Raw genomic sequence first — 21,006 nt, forward strand, 5'->3', positions numbered from 1 at the left:
TGTGGGTATAGGACAGTCAGACAAAAAGCTGGGCTCCAGGGCATTTGGAAGTAGAGGCAAGGCTGGTATTTTTCTCACTGAAAAGATTTTGGAATCCAGACCTACTTGTCAAGTCAATATAAGTGGCAAAAACATTCAAGGTTCAATAGATGCTGGAGCTGAGGTTTCTATCATTAGCTTTAAACACTAGCCTAAAGCATGGCCAACTAGACCTGCTCCAATATCCATTGTAGGTCTATGACAGGCACAGGACTAAAAGAAAGTGCTATGGTACTGTCCTGTTCAGGGCCTGACAAACAACCAGCCACTATCCAACCTTATATGGCTGATATACCTGTCAATCTATGGGGTCGTGATCTCTTGGAACAATGGCATGCTGAGATACATATTCCTCCAAATCAATAGATTGAGGCCAGTTGCCAAATTGTGTTCAATCAAGGTTGTATACCAGGATTGGGACTGGGCAAAAATCAACAAGGAAGACTTTATCCTTTGACTACTCAACATTTCAAACAAACCCCTTTTCATTAGTGGCCACTGCTCGTATTAATCTTCCTCCACCCACACCCATACCTTAATTGGAAAACTGATCGACCTGTGTGGATAGAGCCGTGGCCTCTAAAACAAGAAAAACTGGAGGCTTTACATGAATTAGTTAATGAACAACTGAGCAAGGGACATATTATTGAGTCCTTTAGCACTTGGAATTTTCCAGTGTTCCTTATACAAAAGAAATCTGGCAGATGGAGAAGACTTACTGATCTGAGAGCTGTTAATGCTATTATTGTTCCAATGGGTGCTTCACAGCCTAGCCTGCTGCTGCTGCTAAGTCACTTCAGTCGTGTCCGACTCTGTGCGACCCCATAGACGGCAGCCCACAAGGCTCCCCCATCCCTGGGATTCTCCACCTAATCCTAATATGATTCCAAGAAATTGGCATTTGTTATTGACCTTAAAGATTGTTTTTTCACTATTCCTTTACACCCTGATGATCAACCTAGATTCGCCTTTCCAGTTCCTTCCACTAATTTAAAGGAGCCACATAAAAGATTTCAATGGACTGTATTTCCTCAAGGTATGCTTAACAGTCCCAGTATTTGTCAACATTTTGCACCTGGTACAACAATGATTCCCTCATGCATGTATCATTCATTATATGGATGATATATTATGTGCCTTACCTGATATTGATAGCCTATAGGAATTGTTTTTAAAGCTAAAAGGATTGCTTGGAATGTGCTGGCTTGTATTTGGCTCCTGATAAACTTACATGTAGAGTACATTATGAGGAACACTGGGCTGGAAGAAGCACAAGCTGGAATCAAGATGGCTGAGAGAAATATCAATAACCTCAGATATGCAGATGACACCACCCTTATGGCAGAAAGTGAAGAGGAACTCAAAAGCCTCTTGATGAAAGTGAAAGAGGAGAGTGAAAAAGTTGGCTTGAAGCTCGACATTCAGAAAACGAAGATCATGGCATCTGGTCCTATCACTTCATGGCAAATAGATGGGGAAACAGTGGAAACAGTGTCAGATTTTATTTTTCTGGGCTCCAAAATCACTGCAGATGCTGACTGCAGCCATGAAATTAAAAGACGCTTACTCCTTGGAAGGAAAGTTATGACCAACCTAGATAGCACATTAAAAAGCAGAGACATTATTTTGCCAACAAAGGTCCATGTAGTCAAGGCTATGGTTTTTCCAATGGTCATGTATGGATGTGAGAGTCTGCAATTAGGAACAAAAGCCGGACTCAGAGTGGACTCTGCACCTCAGTCCAATAGAGGCTGCAGGTCCCCTGACCCACTGCACCAGATTTCATGTTCTGTCTTCATTCTTGTTGCTTGCTCCCAGGACCATTAGTGCAACAGGTCAATGTAACCACTTCTTTATATATATGTAATTAAATTTATTTATTTTTAATTGAAGGATAGTTGCTCCACAATATTGTGTTGGTTTCTGCCAAACCTCAACATGAATCAGCTATAGGTATAGCTATGTCCCCTCACTCTTGAACCTCCCTCCCACCTCCCTCCCCATCCCACTTCTCTAGGTTATTACAGAGCTGCAGTTTGAGTTCCCTGAGTCATAGGGCAAATTCCCCTTGGCTGTTTATTTCACACACGGTAGTGTGGATGTCTCCATGCTACTCTCTCCATAGATCCCAAGGAGACTGTGGCTGCTGCTGGCTCACTCTCTGTCTCTCTAGGATCCCTCAGCTAAGCCAGCTGCCATGTAGAGACAAGCCCTGTGGAGAGGCCCCTGGCTGGGAAACGAGGTCCTCAGACAACAGCCAAAGTGACAATGGGCTTAGAAGAGGATCCTCTGCCCTCGGCTGCCTGAGCTGAATGAAAGGACAGACTCTTGGCCAGCACCACGCAGCTAATATGCTCCCCAACTTCTGTCCTCTAGAAACTGTGAGGCATTAATTTTTCAAAAGATGTTAAATGTTGGGATAGTTTTTTACGAAGCAATAGAAAACTAATACAATTGTGTTGTTGAATTTCCAAGCATTTGGGGGTTTCCTATTCCCAGATACCACATTACTACGGTTATGCTCTTTCATTGTCTGTTCAGCCCTTTTTCTCATTACCTCTCCCCTCTCCTCCTGGGGCTCCAATGACAGGTTTGTGACACCTCTGATACTGCCCTCCCGGATACAGGGCTCTGAGGTTGTCCCTTTCTCCACCTCTTTCCTCTCTGGCCTGGATGATCTCCAAGGGCTGCCCCTCTGTGTCCCACAAGAGTCTCTTTGCCCCACTTGGTCACCTTTCTCCACCACCCCCGACCCCTATGCTTTCTCAACCCCTGGGCCCTGGACGTCTGGCCTTCGTGCTTTCGGACTCCATGTCACCTCCATTCTTTCCTATTCTTCAACCTACGTGCTTTCTTCCTTGTTCTCTGCCTTGGCTGACAATCTCTCTCTTTCACCTGAATAACCATAATGCAGAATTTAATAAAAAGTTTATTTTCCCTTGGTCTGTACTGAAAAAGCACATATTTTTTCTTTAAAAGCAGTAGGTAATTCAGTTTCATTGTTTACTGTGACCACACAGAATAGACCTTAAGTAAGTTTTTGTTTCTGACATAATTGCTGATGTAATTGTAGCTGACCCATTAGAAGATTTAGCAATTCTTCTAAGTAAGCAAAGACAAGTGGAAGAGCATGCTTCACTGATCTCAAACTGAATTTAGCCTGTGTTCTAACAGTGGAAACATATTTAACCCCTTCATCCTAAGCATTTAACATGCACACAATTAACCTGGTTTCACGTGTCATAAGGAAAAAGGACAAAACTCCAGTGATTTTGATTAGATCCAGAAACATCCGTCATCACGAAAGAAGATGCTAATCACCTGAGGTTTATGTCTCCAATGCAAGCACTAATGTAAATACATTAAATATTCAATTCACTTTTTTTCAACCAGCTAGTTGGATCATCTTCATCAGTGCCTTTGTCCCACTTGGTTGCTACCAGATGCCTGCGGATTACAGGAGTGTGTTGACTGCCCCAGGTCTCACTGCCACAATTCCTCCAGGAAGCCTGGATGTGAATCTGAGCAATGATTTGTCCAATTTCATCATTTTCTTGCTAAGCTTCTCCTGCTATGAAATCCATAATCATTCCCAAAGCCCCCAGTTAAAATGTCACTAAAATTTTTAAAAAGGTCTACAACTTTCCAAAAAATAAATCTGCTAGGAACTTCAATCCTGAATATTCATTGGAAGGACTGAAGTGCCAATACTCTGGCCACCTGATGTGAAGAGCCGACTCACTCGAAAAGACCCTGATGCCAGGAAAGATTGAAAGCAAAAGAAGAGAGCAGCAGAAGATGAGGTGGGTTAGATAGCATCACTGACTCAATGGACGTGAACTTGAGCAAACTCTGGGAGATACTGGAGGACAGGGAAGTCTGGCATGCTGCAGTCCATGGGGTCATAAAGAGTCAGACAGGGCTTAGCAACAAAACAACAACAAAGGAACTTCTGATGCTGTAGTTCTTAATATTGTCAGCCAAGATCCCTTGAGAATCTGATAAAAACCACAAACTCTGTCCCCAGAGAACGGCAAATATGTATTTGGGATACGATTCCAGGGAGTTTAGAAACCTTTCGAAGCCCTCCCCGGGGCCCAACTGGGAAGCCCTCGCGCTAATAGCCTCTGAATGTGTCACTGACAGATGGTGACTGACCCCACGAGCACATTTTCTTACCATTGCTCTAGCTTCCTCACGAATGGATGGGATGGAGAGGATGCTGTACAGAGCTCCGTTCACATACGGCTGAATCTTTAAGGGGAGAAAACAAACAGTCATGTGCGAGTTCTCAAACACCATGCAATTCAACTATCACACACCACCCTGGAGAGCAGCCTGGCTGGTGAGGAGGTTGACCACTGCCCTCTTCACAGCCCCTTGAGCTCCAAATGACAGACATCTCTGCTGGCATGTTGCAGGGCAAAGGCTACGACCAAGAGTTCAAAGCAGAGCATGCACCATTCCCTCCCACAGCTTACTCCCGCTACATTTCACTGGTAATTGACGTCATCCTGATCACTCAGGCTAGAACCCCTGAAAGCATCCTTGATTCCTCTCTGCTTCCTCTCCAATACTGAGTCTCCAAGTCATCTTTGATGGGAGATGCGCCGCCACAGTCCTTGTTCAGATGTCATTGTCCATGGCCTGGGCTACATCGAATCTCCAAAAGGATCTCTCTGCCTTTACATCTGCCCTTTTATCCAACCATCATATGCTGAGAGTCTACAACTTGGGCCATATTAATCCCTCTCCCAACCTCGGAAACCTTCCATAGAAACTCCCTGCATGCGTGCTCAGTTGCTTCAAGTTGTGTCCGATTCTTTGCAACCCCATGGACTGTAAGCCCACCAGGCTCCTCTGTCCATGGGATTTTCCAGGCAAGGATACTGGAGTGGGCTGCCATGCCCTCCTCCAGGGGATCTTCCCGACCCAGGGATTGAACCCGTATCTCCTGCATTGAGGCAGATTATTTACCACTGAGGCACTGGGGAAGACCCCTAGAAATGCCCTGGGAATTCTAACTTCTGATTAGAGAACACAGGGCCCTTCGAGGTTTGGCCTCCATACAGTCTTCCTCAGCTTCTCCCTTCCTGCCATTGGAAATGCACACTGCACAGGTTCCACTCTACTTAAGGGACTCCCTGATACACACAGCACCTGGGACATGCCCTGGGCTGGTCCTAACAGCTCACCTTGCTGGGGATGCTCTTCCCACATATGTCTCTCTGGAAAGTTATGGCTCATCCTTTAAAGCTCAGTTCACACATATCTCAGAGGAACCCTTTCCTGAGCATCCAGAGTGCTCTGCCCTCCTTCCTGTACATCCCTCCACTTCTGCGCTGGACTCAGTGTGTTTTAAGATTTATACTTATGTCTCCCCTATGAGCTCTTCAAGGACAGGACCCATGTTTTACTCACACAGGTAACCCCACCATTAAGCCAGACAGGACTTGATAAATGAGCCCTCCCTCTGGAGTGGACTGTATGCTATACTCTCTCCATACCATGGGTGGTGGGGAGGACTCATTTCCCACCACCCTTTTCTAGCACTGGATTTATTATCACTTTTCATTTCTGCTAATACAGGTAAGAGAGGGCATTGTATAGTTGTCTTTATTTTCATTTCCCTGAGGACTAACAGAAACTGAACATCTTTTCATGTTTATAGTAAACCATCAAGATTTACTATTCTGTAAACTGTCCTTTTACATACTCTATCTTTTTTTCCTATTTTTTCTCTGTTTGACTCTTACTTATCAATGCTCTTCACACGTAAAGGATATAAAACTTTTGTCATATGTGACACAAATCTCTTCCCATATGATTATATGATTGAAGTTAATATATTCAACTATGGGTATCTTTTTCTTTATGGCTTCTGGATTTTGTTTTTCAAGACCATGACTATCTCATAAGGACACATGTGTGAGAATTTTGTTTATGTAAGAAATACATTTCTAGGCTCCAATATATTATATATATATTATTATTATTAACCCTGAATATTCATTGGAAGGACTGATGGTGAAGCTGAATGCCAGTATTTTGGCCACTTGAGGCAAAGAGCTGACTCATTGGAAAAGACCCTAATGCTGGGAAGGACTGAAGGCAGGAGAAGGGGACGACAGAGGGTGAGATTGTTGGATAGCATCACTGACTCAATGGATATGAGTTTGAGTAAACTCTGGGAAATGGTGAAGGACAGGGAAGCCTGGCTTGCAGGTCACAAAGTGTTGGACATGACTGAGCAACTGAATCAGTTCAGTTCAGTTCAGTCGCTCAGTCGTGTCCGACTCTCCGCGACCCCATGAATCACAGCACGCCAGGCCTCCCTGTCCAACTGAATAACAACTATATATATATATACGTATATATGTGGATTTTCCTGCTCATTTTCGAAGCAGATGCTTTGGCAAGAGTTAATGACAAGACTTGACTCCTTTGGTCCATTCAGTTTTCAGAGCTGGCATGGTTCCAACACCTGGAACCAAACTTTACTGTTAGGTGACAGGATATAATTCCCACTGGCTTCAACTGCCTGAGTTGAATAAAATGGAGAAGAGAGTTCACTTTGGTCTAGAAGTAGCTAAGAGCTCACTGGTTTTAAAATATAAAGGCAAGGTAGGCACCATAAGGGCTTCCCTAATAGCTCAGTTGTTAAAGAATCCGCCTGCAATGCAGGAGACCCTGGTTCAATTCCTAGGTCGGGAAGATCTGCTGGAGAAGGGAAAGGCTACTCACTCTAGTATTCTTGGGCTTCCCTTGTGGCTCAGCTGGTAAAGAATCCACCTGCAATGCAGGAGATTTGGGTTCGATTTCTGGGTTGGGAAGATCCCCTGGAGAAGGGAAATGTTACCTACTCCAGTATTCTGGCCTGGAGAATTTAATGGACTGCATAGACCATGGGGTCGCAAAGAGTCTAACACGGCTGAGCGATTTTCACTTTCAGGCGCTGTAAAGATGAATAAGCCTCCACTCGCTAAAGCAGTCCAGGTCACTCAGCTGCGGGGGTGCCAGGGGAACATGAGCTGCGAAAGGTATGGCCAGGATGGGAGCTGTCTGAATGAGAACAGATGTGGGGAGACGGAGGGCTTCTCTGACCCAGTGGGACGCAGCCCCCTGTGGAGGCAGCCCTGTGCCCGAGCTAAGGAGGGCAGAGCTCTGCAGAGATTAGGCTTCAGGTGCAAAGCGATACCATGGTTTCTGTAAAGGCATTTGTAGCAAGCAGGTGAGAGAAGAACCGCACTGTGTGTTAGCTCATCCAGACCTCTGTTCCATTTAAAAAGGGCTTGAGCCCAATAGGCTAGAAAACCTCCCCAAGGCTGGGGAGGACACAGGTGAGGGTAGAAGCGAGGACAGCCACCTTGCAGGACAAACTGGCAGGACCCTGACATACAGGGTGAGAAGGCAGTGACCAGCGTCTACACCCCAGGGACGCTCTGGCCTGGGTCCTCAAGGGGCAAGGGTGGAGATGTCCCCTGAGGACGCAAAGGGTGGGGGGCACCCCTGGGGGCTGGACGAGTGAAACGGAAGGGCTGCCAACAGGGGGCTGTTGTGCAGTGGCGAGAGTGAAGGCTTTAGATGGACAGACATCAACGGAGAAAGGACCTAAAGACGCGGGGAAAAGAGTAAGAAAAGACTGAGACGGAGAGGGCACAGCTATTTACACAAATTAATCACGCCCACAATATTAAATACATTATCAGGCCATATACACGTCCAGGGCCATATATTACACCCAGCAGAGGAGCGCCATTGTGGAGGGGAGGGTTGAAGGGGCCGGGAGAGGAGCAGGAGGAAAAAAAATAACGCCCAGAAGGGAGCGGCGACGGCGGCTGTCCACACACTGGAAGCCGCCTCCTGCTCCAGGTTCCAAAATTTGACAGAAAGCTCTGGCACAGCTCATACAGATACTTGGAGGAAGGTGATGAAGTAAGTACCCCGGGCCAGCCCTCCCATGAGTCTGGGGCCAGCGGCGCTGACTGGGTACCTCGTGGTTTTCATGGCCGAGCAGATCCGAAAGGACTTTCAGCACCAGGCCCGCCACCTTGGCACACATATTCTTCCCTTTAGGAGAAAAACAGCAAAACAGAAATTCAGGCAGATTTAAAAACGAATCTCGGCTCCTCTGCTTATGAGCTGGGTGATCTTGGGTGAAGCCCTGTTTCTCCCTCAGGAGTCCCTTGGAAATCATTAGGGTCCACCTCAAAAGGCGAGGTAGAGGTTAAGTAGCTCAGTACAGGGCAACATGCTCCCAGTGTCCGGGAAGCGGTGGTTCTTATCATTCGGGCAGAGCACATAGCCGCTCACTATAGAAAACACGAGGAATCGCAGAGCGATGCCCTCCTCCCAAGCGCACACAGCATCACAGAAAAACTGAGGGCTGTCTCAGTGGTTCTAAATATCATCATAGCAATCACTGAAGATAAACTGATGATAACCAAGAAAAGCTGATTATAACCTGATAAATGCTTTCAAGCTAGGAAATTTGCATATGCTATTTTCCAAAAGAGAACTCTGACAGAAGTCCTTTAGTCAGTCAACAATACACAGGTGGTTCAGATTCCATGGCATCTGAGGGGGAAGGTGCTTCTCACAAGTACCCCTGAGCTATTTATCCAGGTAGCCTTCTCCCAACACTGGGACTGCTCAGGGCAGCTCTTCTAAGGAGGCTTCTTACATTTCAGGAAACAGATCATTTAAGTGGGGTGGAATCTGTCAGAGAGCGAAAATCACTCCCTTTAATGATCAAGACATAAATGACCTGAGATGTCACATGGGAATTCCCATCTCTAGGCGATGGAATGGAAAAGGCGACTGTGATTAAGAGCAGGGAGTCTGGTTGAACGTCACTGCTCTGCCGTGAGGTCAGATTAATGTCACAACTTAATCCCATAGAATCTTAGGAATGTACTTCAGATAAAACAGGTCCTAATTCTTCATTCCTACCTTTGAATAATGTAACAAAGAGGGAGAAAAATATAATGTAATTCAATTTTCTCTTAACATATATATTGCATATAATTGAATAACATAAACTCTTCTTTCCAAGGCCAGGGTGGCATGTTGGCTTTAGGGATTCAATATCTTTACACCTAGTTGGACATGCTTCACACTCTGTTTTGAGTTTTTCTAAGAGGGAAAAATGAAAGGCAACCCAGAGCCGGGGGAGGGGAGTAGGGCTGTGAGACCTGCACTCCTGAGGCAAAGGTTCATGAGCAGGGCCACCGAGTACTCAAGTGTGTAGTCAGACAGGCAGTCGGGCTCCTTCAGGATGTCAATCAGCCAGAAGATGAGGCCATCTTGAATCATCGCTGTCTGCAGTGGGCGCCTAGGATGAGATAGCCGACAGGTGATTAAAGCCGGTAAGAAACCTTCCATGTAAGAGAACACAGTAGTGTGAATGTTTATCAGAAAAGGAACTTTATAGAGGTTATGGACTCGAAGGACTGTTTTACTGTTAGGCCTATACAACTGAAACTACAGCAATAAATTCCTTTTCTTCTTCTTTTGGCCACTTTGCATGGTTTGTGGGATCTTACTTCCCTTACCAGGGGTTGAATACATGTCCTCTCGGCAGTGAAAGCACAGAGTTCTAACCACAGGATCTCCAAGGAATTCCCAACAATAAACTCTTTACCTTTCAGGGGTATCATTAAAAGATTAAAGAAAAATAAGGCAGTAAGGAGAATTCCTACTTTGAAAGTTTCTATTTCAATATATAGAATTAGCAGAGTATCACCTCAAATACTTCATAAATATTTATTGATAGCTTTTGGTCTACTTAACCCAGGAAACAGAGTCACAGAAATAGTTCACTGACAAACAGATTTTTACTTAAAATCTAGTCTGTATAATCCAGCGTAGGCACTCTGACCTATGTAAAAATACAGAGATACAAAAAAGAACATAAAACCAGCTTAATGCCATTTTGATTCAGATCTCTATAGAATAAGGGTAGTTTAATAACCTGGATAATACAATTTATATGGAATTATTTTCCACCCAAAGTCCTGGTGTAAAATCTTATAATACCAATGCACCATCACACTGTTATGGTGGATATCATCATGTCAGCCTTAAGAACTGATGGGACTAAGCACTACAATAACTATAGTTATTAAATTTCTACAAAATTTTCAAATATTGTCAACATTAAGCTAAATTATCTCTATAAACAGAATTATGTTCCTGTGATCTAATGAAGTAATAACTCTGCAGATCATGTGTAATTCTTAATTCATACAGGTAGAAAAAGAAACTTTCATTAGCAGGGACGGTCTACATATCTACAGCCATAACTACAGCTTTCCCCCTACAAAACATATATATATTAGAGTATGCCATTTTTCAGGTATTAGGTTATTAGTGTGTGTGCTAAGTCGCCTCAGTCATGTCTGACTCTTTGCAACACTGTGAACTGTAGCCCACCAGGCTCCTCTGTCCCCGGGATTCTCCAGGCAAGAATATTGCAGTAAGCGGCCATTTCCTCCTCCAGGGGATCTTCCTGACCCAGGGATCGAACCCGTGTCTCTTATGTCTCCTGCATTATTGGCAGGCAGGTTCTTTATCACTAGCGCCACTTGGGAAGCCCAGGTTATTAGTCAGAGTCAGTCAAATATTGACCACATCTGATGGGAAGGAAATGTGTTCACAAGAGGACTGACAGAAAAAGTTAGGTACTCAAGGTAATAAAATTCTTCATAGTCAAATAAAAAGTCAGGTGTCATCAGGGAATATAGATGCTGGACGAATTAGCACATGAGCCAGCAATTCCACTCCTAGACACCTACCCGGGAGAAAAGAAAACAAAGATTTGTATGCAAATATTCATAGCAGCACTACACATAACAGGCAAAAGGTAGAAGCAAGTAAGGTGTCATCAACTGATGAACGCACAGGCGAAAGGTGGTCTACCCATGCAATGGCCTGTCCCTCGGCAACACAAAGGAATAAAGCGCTGATACGTGCTATCTCTGCATGAGCCTCAAAAGCAGTGCGCCAAGCGAAAGGAGCCAGCCATAAAAAAAAAACACCAGCAGAGGCAGATCTACAGAAAACAGTGGCGGCTGCCCAGGTGAGGAACAGCAATGAAAGTGACTGCAGACAGGCATGAAGTTCCTTTCGGTGACGATGGAAATGTTCTAAAATTAGACTGCAGTAATGGTTGTACAGCTCTGTAAATATACCAAAAATCATTGAACTGTACACTTAAAATGGGTAAATTTTGTGGTATGTAAAGTACACCTTGGGCTTCCCAGGTGGCTCAGTGGTAAAGAATCTGCCTGCCAATGCAGGAGACTCGGATTCAATCCCTGGGTCGGGAAGATTCCTGGGAGGAGGGCATGGCAACCCACTCCAGTATTCTTGCCTGGAGAATCCCATGGACAGAGGAGCCTGGTGGGTTACAGTCCATGGGGTTGCAAAGAGGCAGACATGACCGAGCAACAGCAACAAAGTACACCTTAACAATGCTGTCAGCTAAAGAACAAAACAAAACAAAAACACTCTGGGAGGACATCAGTTCTGCTTCAAGAAGAGGTGTCTGATTTTTAAACTTCTAATGTGGAGCAGTTGCATGTCATGATGGGATCCAGGCTGAGACCACAGGGTGGCTGGCTGAGATGAACGGCCAAGGAACCAGGAAGCTTCACTCTGACTTCCAAAGGGCGACTGACCCAACTGACTGTGCCTGTGCATTTATATGCCTGTCTCCCACAATGAACTCTGAGCATCTGGCAGGCTGAGGCTATATCGTTTTATTCCTGTGTTTATTTCCAAACCTTGCACGTGGCTTAAGACACAATCTATCATCTATTGTCAGCATGAGATAGCACTCATTGGGAGAATACAATTGTGCTTTAACATGTAGGAGCAGGATGTGAGAGTTGGACCATAAAGGGCTGAGTGCTTAAGAACTGATGCTTTCGAACTGTGGAGAATACTCTTGAGAGTCCCTTGGACAGCAAGGAGATTCAATCAGTCAATCCTAAAGGAAATCCACCCTGAATATTCATTGGAAGGACTGATGCTGAAGCTCCAATACTTTGGCCACTTGAAGAGCTGACGCATTGGAAAAAACCCTGATGTTGGGAAAGATTGAGGGCAGGAGGAGAAGGGGGCAACAGAGGATAAGATGGTTGGATGTCATTACCAACTCAATGGACATACGTTTGAGCAGACTCCGGGAGATGGTTAAGGACAGGGAAGCCTGGTGTGCTGCAGTCCATGGGGTCGCAGAGTCAGACATGACTGAGTGACTAAGCAACAACAACAGGGATGGTTTAGGGGATTCAAGATAAGCTTTCTGGTTGGAAAGTCACCCAATCTAAGTATTCACTGAAAAATATCACCCATCCCTTAGACTGTCACTGGGAACAAATAAGCACAAAACTGGCTAAGAACCCCCCAACGTGATCTCATGGGAGCCACTGTGACCTATTGCGTGGTCAGCACCTGAGGCTGAACTTCTGCAGGGCCCCAAGAACATTCTCCCGGGTGATGACATCCTTGTCTTCCTCCTTCAGCCTTTCCTCCAGCATCCTCAGCACTTTCGTGCTCTGGGCAAGGTAGCGGCGACCTAGTAATAAGACCAGAGATGAACAAGTGAGAGAATTCATCTTGTGTTAAGTTTCTGCTCTGAAGCCACTTTCTACGAAAACTGTGCACATAACACAAGTAGAGTTTGGGATTCCTTGGTGGCTCAGTGGTAAAGAATCTGCCTGCCAATGCAGGAGATGCGGGTTTGATCCCTGTGTCGGAAAGATCCTCTGGAGAAGGAAATGGCAACCCGCGCCAGTATTCTTGCCTGGGAAATCCCAGGGACAGGGGAACCTGACGGGCTACAGTTGGTGGGGTTGCAAAGAGTCAGACACGACTTAGTGACTAAACAACAGCAACAGCAACAAGAATTCAGGTGGTTTTATATTCTAGAAAACTTAGTAAAGCATATTTCATCTGCAAGTTGGTTTCATTCAATTAACTAATGAATAGAAAACCACTTTTTCTGTCGTCTGAACAAGATTCATCACTGTGTTCTTGTGGGGAGCACTGTCTTTTATTTACCCACAATCTTGAACCCAAAAGTCAGATCACAAGGGGATGATGGATCTGTGTGTTATGAGCCCTTTAGTCTTAACATTAGAGGCAGCCAAGTAGTACTTTCTGGACATACCAATGGCCTGGAGAAGTTAGGAACCACACCTGGGACCCTATTATAAGCCTTGAATTGTCACTAGCTTATGGTAAATTTGTATCTTGATATAGATGACATTAATTTTAGCATAAATTTCAACAATATTATATGAATGGTCTCTGGCACATACTCTGGCTAATCATAAAATGTTTGCTAAATGCATGGAAGAACAAACAAATGAGAAAATTTTTGGAGTATCACATAGTCACAATCTAAAACTCCCTTTATTCATGTTAAAAAGAGTTCAAACAAATGAGAATTTATGGAAGATAATAGCATTTTGTAAAATCATTTTGAATTCTGCAATGGGGGCATTTTAGTTTTGAAATTTTCAAATCTTGATTTAAGAGGCTTGGTCTTTTACAAGAAATGGTACAGTGCTTATTGGAGTCACTTTAATTATTTCAACAACCTTATTTTGCCTTAAGTAGAAAATGGCAGAGAATGCATTACCCGCTATCTTGAGAGCAATCTAAAAAGTACTACCATATGATACCAGAAAGCTTACAAAGCAAAACCGGAGGCTGACAAAAGGAACTCCGAAACCGTGAAAATTTGCTCTGACATAAACCACAACCGTGGGACAACAGCTAACTTTCACAAAAGACTTTAGAAGCATTAAACAGTAATACATTGAGGAAACACATGTCATTGCTAAGAAACCTGGGGGGGATGTCTCTTTTCCCAGGGAAAAACATAGCCGCAAGACCTAGCTCTTCTCTTTGAAGATATCAATGAAGAAGGAAAATGTTGCTGCCATATCAGTAAACAAGGGGTGCTGGAGCCATCAAGCCACTACAGCCACTCTGAACGGTGAGCCCTGAGGGGGCTCAGGATGGAGAGAAGCAGGTCACTGGCCCCAGACAGCTGAGGTGCACGTCAAAGGAATGACTTCAGTTAGCCCAGACTCCTGCATCTTCCCGTACATGTCTGTCTCTAAGTTGTGTCCAACTCTGCAACCCCATAGATTGTAGCCCTCTGGGATTCTCTGTCCATGGAATTTCCCAGGCAAGAATACTGGAGTGGGTTGTCATTTTCTTCTCCATGGGATCTTTCTGACCCAGGGATCAATCCCACGTGTCCTTCATTGGCAGGCGAATTCTTTACTGCTGAGCCACCAGGAAAGAATTCCTGAAGAGGTCTGGCTTTAACAGTCATCTTTTGAAGTTTCGACTGCGTGGTCTTTGTGGCCAAAAGGCCTATATGTCCCGGCTCCTCCCTCATCTCTTCGGAGTAGTCTCTCAGAGCTATCTGACATGCCGTGTCCTGGCTTGTCCATTTCATCAGCCAAATAAAACATAATCCTCAACTTTTGTTTTCAGTTGACAAGGAAAGCTGACATCTTACCTTCTGCTAGGGATGCGAAAGCGTTGATGAGCCTGGCTGTGTACTGCCGTACCACCTCACTCTTGGATTGCAGCAGCTGAAGCACACTCCTCTGTGTGGGGTGTGGGGGAAACATCAAAACGTCAAGCGAGGAAAAACAATGGAGGTAAATACAAGTCAGAGAGAAGCCTGTGTCTCCTCTGAGGGTCTGCTGTAGTCTCCCTCTGCATGAACTTATTAGAGGTGATTCAGTTTTGATTTCCAACTGATCTTTTCTGTGACTTGGCAAAAGGAAGTTGTTCAAGTCTTTTGGACTCTTCGGGAGAGGGCAAGGGTGGGATGATTTGGGAGAATAGCACTGTAACATGTAAATTATCATATGTGAAACGAATCGCCAGTCCAGGTTTGATGCATGATACACGATGCTCGGGGCTGGTGCACTGGGATGACCCAGAAGGATGGGATGCGGAGGGAGGTGGGAGGAGGGTTCAGGATGGGGAACACATGTACACCCAGGGCAGATTCATGTCAATGTATGGCAAAAGCAATACAATATTGTAAGGTAATTAGCCTCCAATTAAAATAAATAAATTTATATTAAATTTAAAAAAACAACAAAAGGAAGTTGTTCAGACTTCCAGAGTAGAAGAGTTAATTATTCAAAGCATTTACAATGGTGACTGACTCCAAGAAGGCAATGCTGTTTGCTATTATTGTTGCTGATGTTTTTCCGGGTAGAATGAATGACCCAATACACATGTCTAATTTTGCTCCTCCAAAACCACCATAAAACCATCAGTAAATGGAGTCTTTAAGGAGACAGATATTCTCCAGGGCAGAGAAGACAGCACCAGAAACCATGACAACACAATTTTGGGATCAGGAATGCAGGATGATAACACATTCAGCAGACCCAAGAATGCCAAACAGGCGATGAGGAATTACCCGGTTTACATCACTTAATTCTCAGAAGTCACCAGAACTGGAGGAAAATCAAGAAGGAATGAAAGCTATAGGATCAGTAGCTCAGTCCCACACGCTGCTCCTGCTCCGTGTCCTGTGCACCCCACACCACACACCTGGGACGCTCTCTTTTGCGGGCCACACAAAAGGTCTCTGGATAGAGAACACCACGTGCAGGTGAGCAGAGCTTCCACACCAAAGCAGCAGAATAAATGCTCAACAGCCACCCCCGCTCCTCCTCTCCTAGCTGGCTCCCAGAACACTGGCAACCAAACCCTTACCTACCTACCTATGAACAGAGAAAATAAGAGAAGAAGTCAACAAAATAACTCCAGAAAAGTTCCCAGAATTACAGCTGTCAGATTGAAAGGGCTCAAAAGTGCTCCCAAAAAATGAATCAAATACACATCATGAAAGATATCAATGGGAAATTCATTAACACTGGTGAAAAGGAAAAGACTCAACATGCTTCTGGAAAGAAAAACAAAAACAGTTCACATACAAAGGGTCAGGAATTAGAAAGGCTTTGGGCTTTTCAAGAGCAACATTGAAACCTAAAAGGCAGTGAAGCAATATCTTCAAAATTCTGAAGGATGATTATTTACAACCCAGAGTTCTACACAAAGAATTAAGATATTTTCAGACATACACAGCCTCGGAAAATATACTCCCCCAGTCTACCCTTTCTCTGCTGCTGCTGCTGCTAAGTCACTTCAGTCGTGTCCGACTCTGTGTGACCCCATAGACGGAAGCCCACCAGGCTCCCCCGTCCCTGGGATTCTCCAGGCAAGAACACTGGAGTGGGTTGCCATTTCCTTCTCCAACCCTTTCTCTAGAAGCTACTAACTAAAGGCTGTGCTCCACCAAAAAGACAATTACAGAATGTTGGAAACAGAGATCCAGTTCAGGAAAGGGTTGAAAGGAATCAATGTATGTTTGTTGGAGAGAGATTTCTGGAAGGCAGCTTTGCCCCAGAGGTGGAGGGCCACCAGTGCAGGCTGAATGACTGACTCAAGAGAGTGGGAAACTGAAGGCTGTCACCCCCAAGATGCCTACTGCCATTGTGCCATCTTTGTTTAGGTAAAAATTTTATTGAAATATAATATCCATCAGAATATTGATAGGTTTTCACACAGTGGGCATGTGGCTAACTGACAGTCACACCGAGAAACAGAACAACAACAACACAAAAGAAACATCATCCAAGCCCCAGACGCCCTCCGAGGGTCCTTATCTAAACCAAGGGCAACGTCTCTCCTGGCTTCTTACATCGTGGGTTAGTTCTGTTTTAAATTTTTTATAAATAAAGCCATGCTGTATTTATTCTTTTGTATCTGACTTTTCTTATTCCATATCATGTTGTGAGACTCACCCATGTTGTCTGCTGGGTGCTCCTTCCCCTGGCTCAATGTATGAAAGGGAAAGAAAGTGCTATTTGCTCAGTCATGTCCGACTCTTTGTGACCCTATGGACTGTAGCCCGCCAGGCTCCTCTGTCCATTCCCTTCTCCAAGGAATCTTCCCCACCCAGGGATCGAACCCAGGTCTCCTGCATTGCAGGCAGATTTTTACCATCTCAGCCACCAGGGAAGCCCAATGGCCCAATGGCTCAATATATCCCATCTTAAAAATATATCGCAGATGACTTATCCATTCTACTCCTGATGGATATTTGATTATAGCCAGTGTTCTGGTTCTTATAAATACTGCTGCTATGAACATTCTTATGCCTCTTGCAGTTGAACATATGGCATACTTCTGCTGGGATTATACTTAGGCGTGTTTTTGCTAGGGCACAGACTAAGCAGTTGTAGTAAATAGAGCCAGGGTTCCACAGTAGCTCACCATGTAACACATCTTCAAGCAGAGTGCAACGTACCTGGGCTGGTGAGCCCAGACTCATGTGTACTTGGATACCCCTGCCCACGTGCTGATAAAGTTTCAGCTCCCCTTCCACACCCTGCTCTGTGGACCAGCTGTGGAAAGTCTGTTCACCCCACAGAAGTGTGATCATCTCCTAAGAACTATGAGCAGACCAGGCAAGCTTAAAACCCAAATTAGAGCGCCTCACTATTCCCCTTGGCCATACATACTGCGGCTGGATAACCAGTACCTGGGCTACATTTCAGCCCTGCCAGATGCCCTATGCTTCCCCAGACTCTCTCCTGACTCTGACTACCAATGTCCCCACAGGAACCAATAAGAGCCCAGGGGAGCTATGTCTGATTATAATCCAGCGATTTTGTTCATGTCACCTTCCCCTAGGTGCCTTCATCTAACCTGGAAATAGTACCCATTCCTTGCAGAGTAAGGTTTGTATTTCATACTCAGCAAACCCCAAATCAAACACTGTATTATTCTGGGGACATATGCAAATGACGCTGCTATAAAGAAAAACAAGGAACTGATTAAAACAAGAGTGAGGATGTGCACACCCATGTTCAAAGCAGCATCATTCACAACAGCCAAAAGGGAGAGGCAACTCAAGTGTCTGTCGATACATAGATAGACAAACTGCGAGACAAAATACTTATATCCCAACTTATTTTGGTGTCATGGTGACACGGCATCCATGTTTCCCAAGGAGTTTCCCCATTCTGCAGATTCTCTGACATCTTAAGATAATTCCAGCTCATTTCTTATTGAAAAATAAATAAATAAATAAGCCATACCAATAAAAGAATAATGACTTGAGGAAGATATGACATCTTCAGTGGCTATAAAGATTACATCATTTTGTCAAATATCATGTATCATAAAACCTAAGACACTTTTTATTAGAGGACATATTTTTTTATGCACAACCAAGAAAGAAAACCGCACTGCCAATTAAACCGTAACAGGCCATCGGCTATTTTTATAGATGCTAGCGTGAGGCAGGGGAACTGCATCTTAGGTTCAATGAAATATCATAATTCAGAAAGAATCAGTGTTGAATTCTGATTCAATTCAATACGACTGGATCTGAGTTTATAAGTCAGGAGAGTTTATAATTCAGCTGCTTCAATGCCATTACAAATACCAACCAAAAAAAAGGTTAAAGAAAATAACTCTGGAATTTGAGAGACTATTTTTCATACTTAACACAGCTCTTTCATGGGAGCAATAAGATTATGTACAAAGAAGAAATGCGAAACCCTTTAGTGTCGCCGCCTGTGTGCGCAACACATCACGTGTGACAAGCCTCCTGGAGGGGCTGTTTCTTCAGGTTCCGAAGAGGTACAGATACCCCATTCCCTTAACAGCAGGGAGAGGAACGTTTTAGAGCATCCTAGATAAAGATGCAAGTGAAATAAGGAGACGTGGTATCCTCCCATTGTAGGCCATGGTCAAGCTCTCGATGCTCCTCTGATAACAGGTGCTGAGAACGTGGAAGAGGGGTTGGGGTGGCGAGGAGAACCACCATTATGGACCCCTCTGCACTGGGCACCGAGTTATGTCCATCCCACATGTGACCACACACAACCATCCCACAGCCTCCCAAGGCAGGTGACTAGGTGGTGGGAAAGCTCCCTGAGGCGAGAAACGTGCTTAAGGGCGTCAGCCAGCTGTTGGTGGGGCAGAGATCTGAGACCAGTTCATGTCCTTCTAAACCCCATACTTCCCCCACTGCACCATTAGACCCATCTGATCCAAAGCTCTATATAAATAGTGTAGAAGACATGTGTAAAAGCCAGGCCCAGATGAAAACAACTGGAATCTGCTTCTTTACCTTGCCCATTTTAAGTCCTGCTGAGTTTTCAGACTCATGGTAAGCAGTGGCATGAGGGCAAGAGCAGAGACTTTGAGGATAAAAAAAAGAAAGAAAAATGGCAGAAAAGAGATGCAGAGTTGAATCAGGCAATACTAGCTTGTTTATTAGGACTCTGCATTAGAAGTGAAAAGTGGGCCAAAGTCCAGGGTGGACAGCAAATCTCAGAAGCTAACAGAAGCCCCAGGCTGACATACGGTCACTCTGCTGAAGACATGCATAGAAATGAAGGGTCTCTTCCTTCTAAACCCTCCCCAGAAGGGCAGGCCCTGGCTGGGCACTGGCCTGTCTCCCACCGACCTGGCTGTGGCTGTGACAGTCCAGCAGGTCATTGCTGATGTAGGCCTGTAGGACGGTCTCCCTTTGCTCTCCGGGGTGTGATGTGGTCAAGCGCTAGGATGAAGAAAAACAAGAGCAGTGAGGCCCAAGTGTGAACGCGGGGAAAGGCGTTTGCTCATCATGGTGGCACCAGTAACTGTGCCTTTCACAAAACCAAATGAGTAACACCCAGCTGGGCAGCTGGTCAACCAGCCAACATGTCGGTGACCAAAAAATTACAGCGAACCTCCTAATGGGTGATGTAGGAGTCACCTAACACACATACGCTCCTGAGCAGTAAACATCATTCCACGAAATGATGGGACTGCAAGGGACCAGATAAGGGAGGGCTCCCCAATGCCTGCAGGGTTTTGGGTTTTTTTTTCTCCTGAAAGTGGCTCAAGAGTTGGTCCTCAAAGGATGAGCAGACTCTCAGGCCACATGGGACGTGTGAGTGTGGTGTGGGCTGGGATGCGAGCTCCAGCTGAGGGAGGTGCCCGATAGGGAGGGCTATGATTGAGTGCCAGGCCCACTGAGCACACTCATTCTACGGGGGCCTGCACAGCACCGCTGAGGATACTGTGTGTGTGTGCATCTATGTGGGGCACCCCTGGCAGTGCCTTCCCTTCTCTTTCCCAGGGCCCGTCTCCGTGGCAGACTTCCCTGATAGCTCAATCAGTAAAGAATCTGCCAGCAATGCAGGAGAACCCAATTCAATTCCTGGGTTGAGAAGATACCCTGGAGAAGGGACAGGCTACCCACTCCAGTATTCTTGGACTTCCCTTGTGGTTCAGCTGGTAAAGAATCCGCCTGCAATGTGGGAGACCTGGGTTTGATCCCTGGATTGGGAAGATCCCCTGGAGAAGGGAAAGGCTACCCACTCCAGTATTCTGGCCTGGAGAATTCCATGGACTTTATAGTCCATGGGATGGCAAAGAGCCAGACACGACTGAAGGACTTTCACTTTCCCTCCTTGGCCGCAGCAGGTCCAGTCTGTCTCTGACACCTGCCTCTGGGGACCTGCACCGTTTGGTTCTGGGTAGTCTGCCACTCTGCCTTCTCACCCACATGCTGTTCACAGTCACACCTAGGGGCCGCCGCTTGTCTGTTGAGTTCGGAGGCTTCTGCTGGGCTGGTGTGGTGGGGCTGAGGTGGGGGTGCTGGAGGGGTCTCAGACAGAATCTTATAAGGATCTGTGTGTTTTTCCTGCTTGTTCTATGACAATGTCATTCAGTAAGCAAAGGAATACCAGGTCTCACCATGAGGCTCACTAGCATAGACCAACAGCGAGAACACAGTGGATCCAAGAGCCCCAGGGAGGTTGGTAACCGAGGCAGCGGCAAACCTCCAGGCAGGTTACTCATGCCACCCCTCCCACTCCAGTCAACAGGACAGAGCAGACATGCTAACTG

At 45.3% G+C, this 21,006-nt stretch overlaps 1 protein-coding gene across 16 annotated transcripts in view; it reads right to left on the bottom strand.

The window, feature by feature from the left end:
- ARMC9 (armadillo repeat containing 9) overlaps positions 1-21,006 on the bottom strand; it is a 178,672-nt gene that overhangs the window by 104,077 nt on the left and 53,589 nt on the right. For all 16 annotated transcript variants that reach the window (XR_008682040.2, XR_016039369.1, XM_088844844.1 and 13 more), the window contains 6 exons: positions 19,577-19,669; positions 14,585-14,675; positions 12,499-12,622; positions 9,234-9,373; positions 8,033-8,109; positions 4,219-4,293 (listed from right to left, as the gene is read on the bottom strand). Coding sequence is in view for 14 of the 16 variants with exons in the window: in XM_088844844.1 (XP_088700970.1) it covers positions 4,219-4,293; positions 8,033-8,109; positions 9,234-9,373; positions 12,499-12,622; positions 14,585-14,675; positions 19,577-19,669 (600 nt within the window). In the remaining 2 variants the exon portion in view is untranslated. The remainder of the gene's footprint in view (positions 1-4,218; positions 4,294-8,032; positions 8,110-9,233; positions 9,374-12,498; positions 12,623-14,584; positions 14,676-19,576; positions 19,670-21,006) is intronic.

Source organism: Moschus berezovskii, chromosome 2 (genome assembly GCF_049115385.1).
Source record: "Moschus berezovskii isolate FMDL1 chromosome 2, NW_MosBer_1.0, whole genome shotgun sequence".
Classification (NCBI taxonomy): domain Eukaryota; kingdom Metazoa; phylum Chordata; class Mammalia; order Artiodactyla; family Moschidae; genus Moschus; species Moschus berezovskii.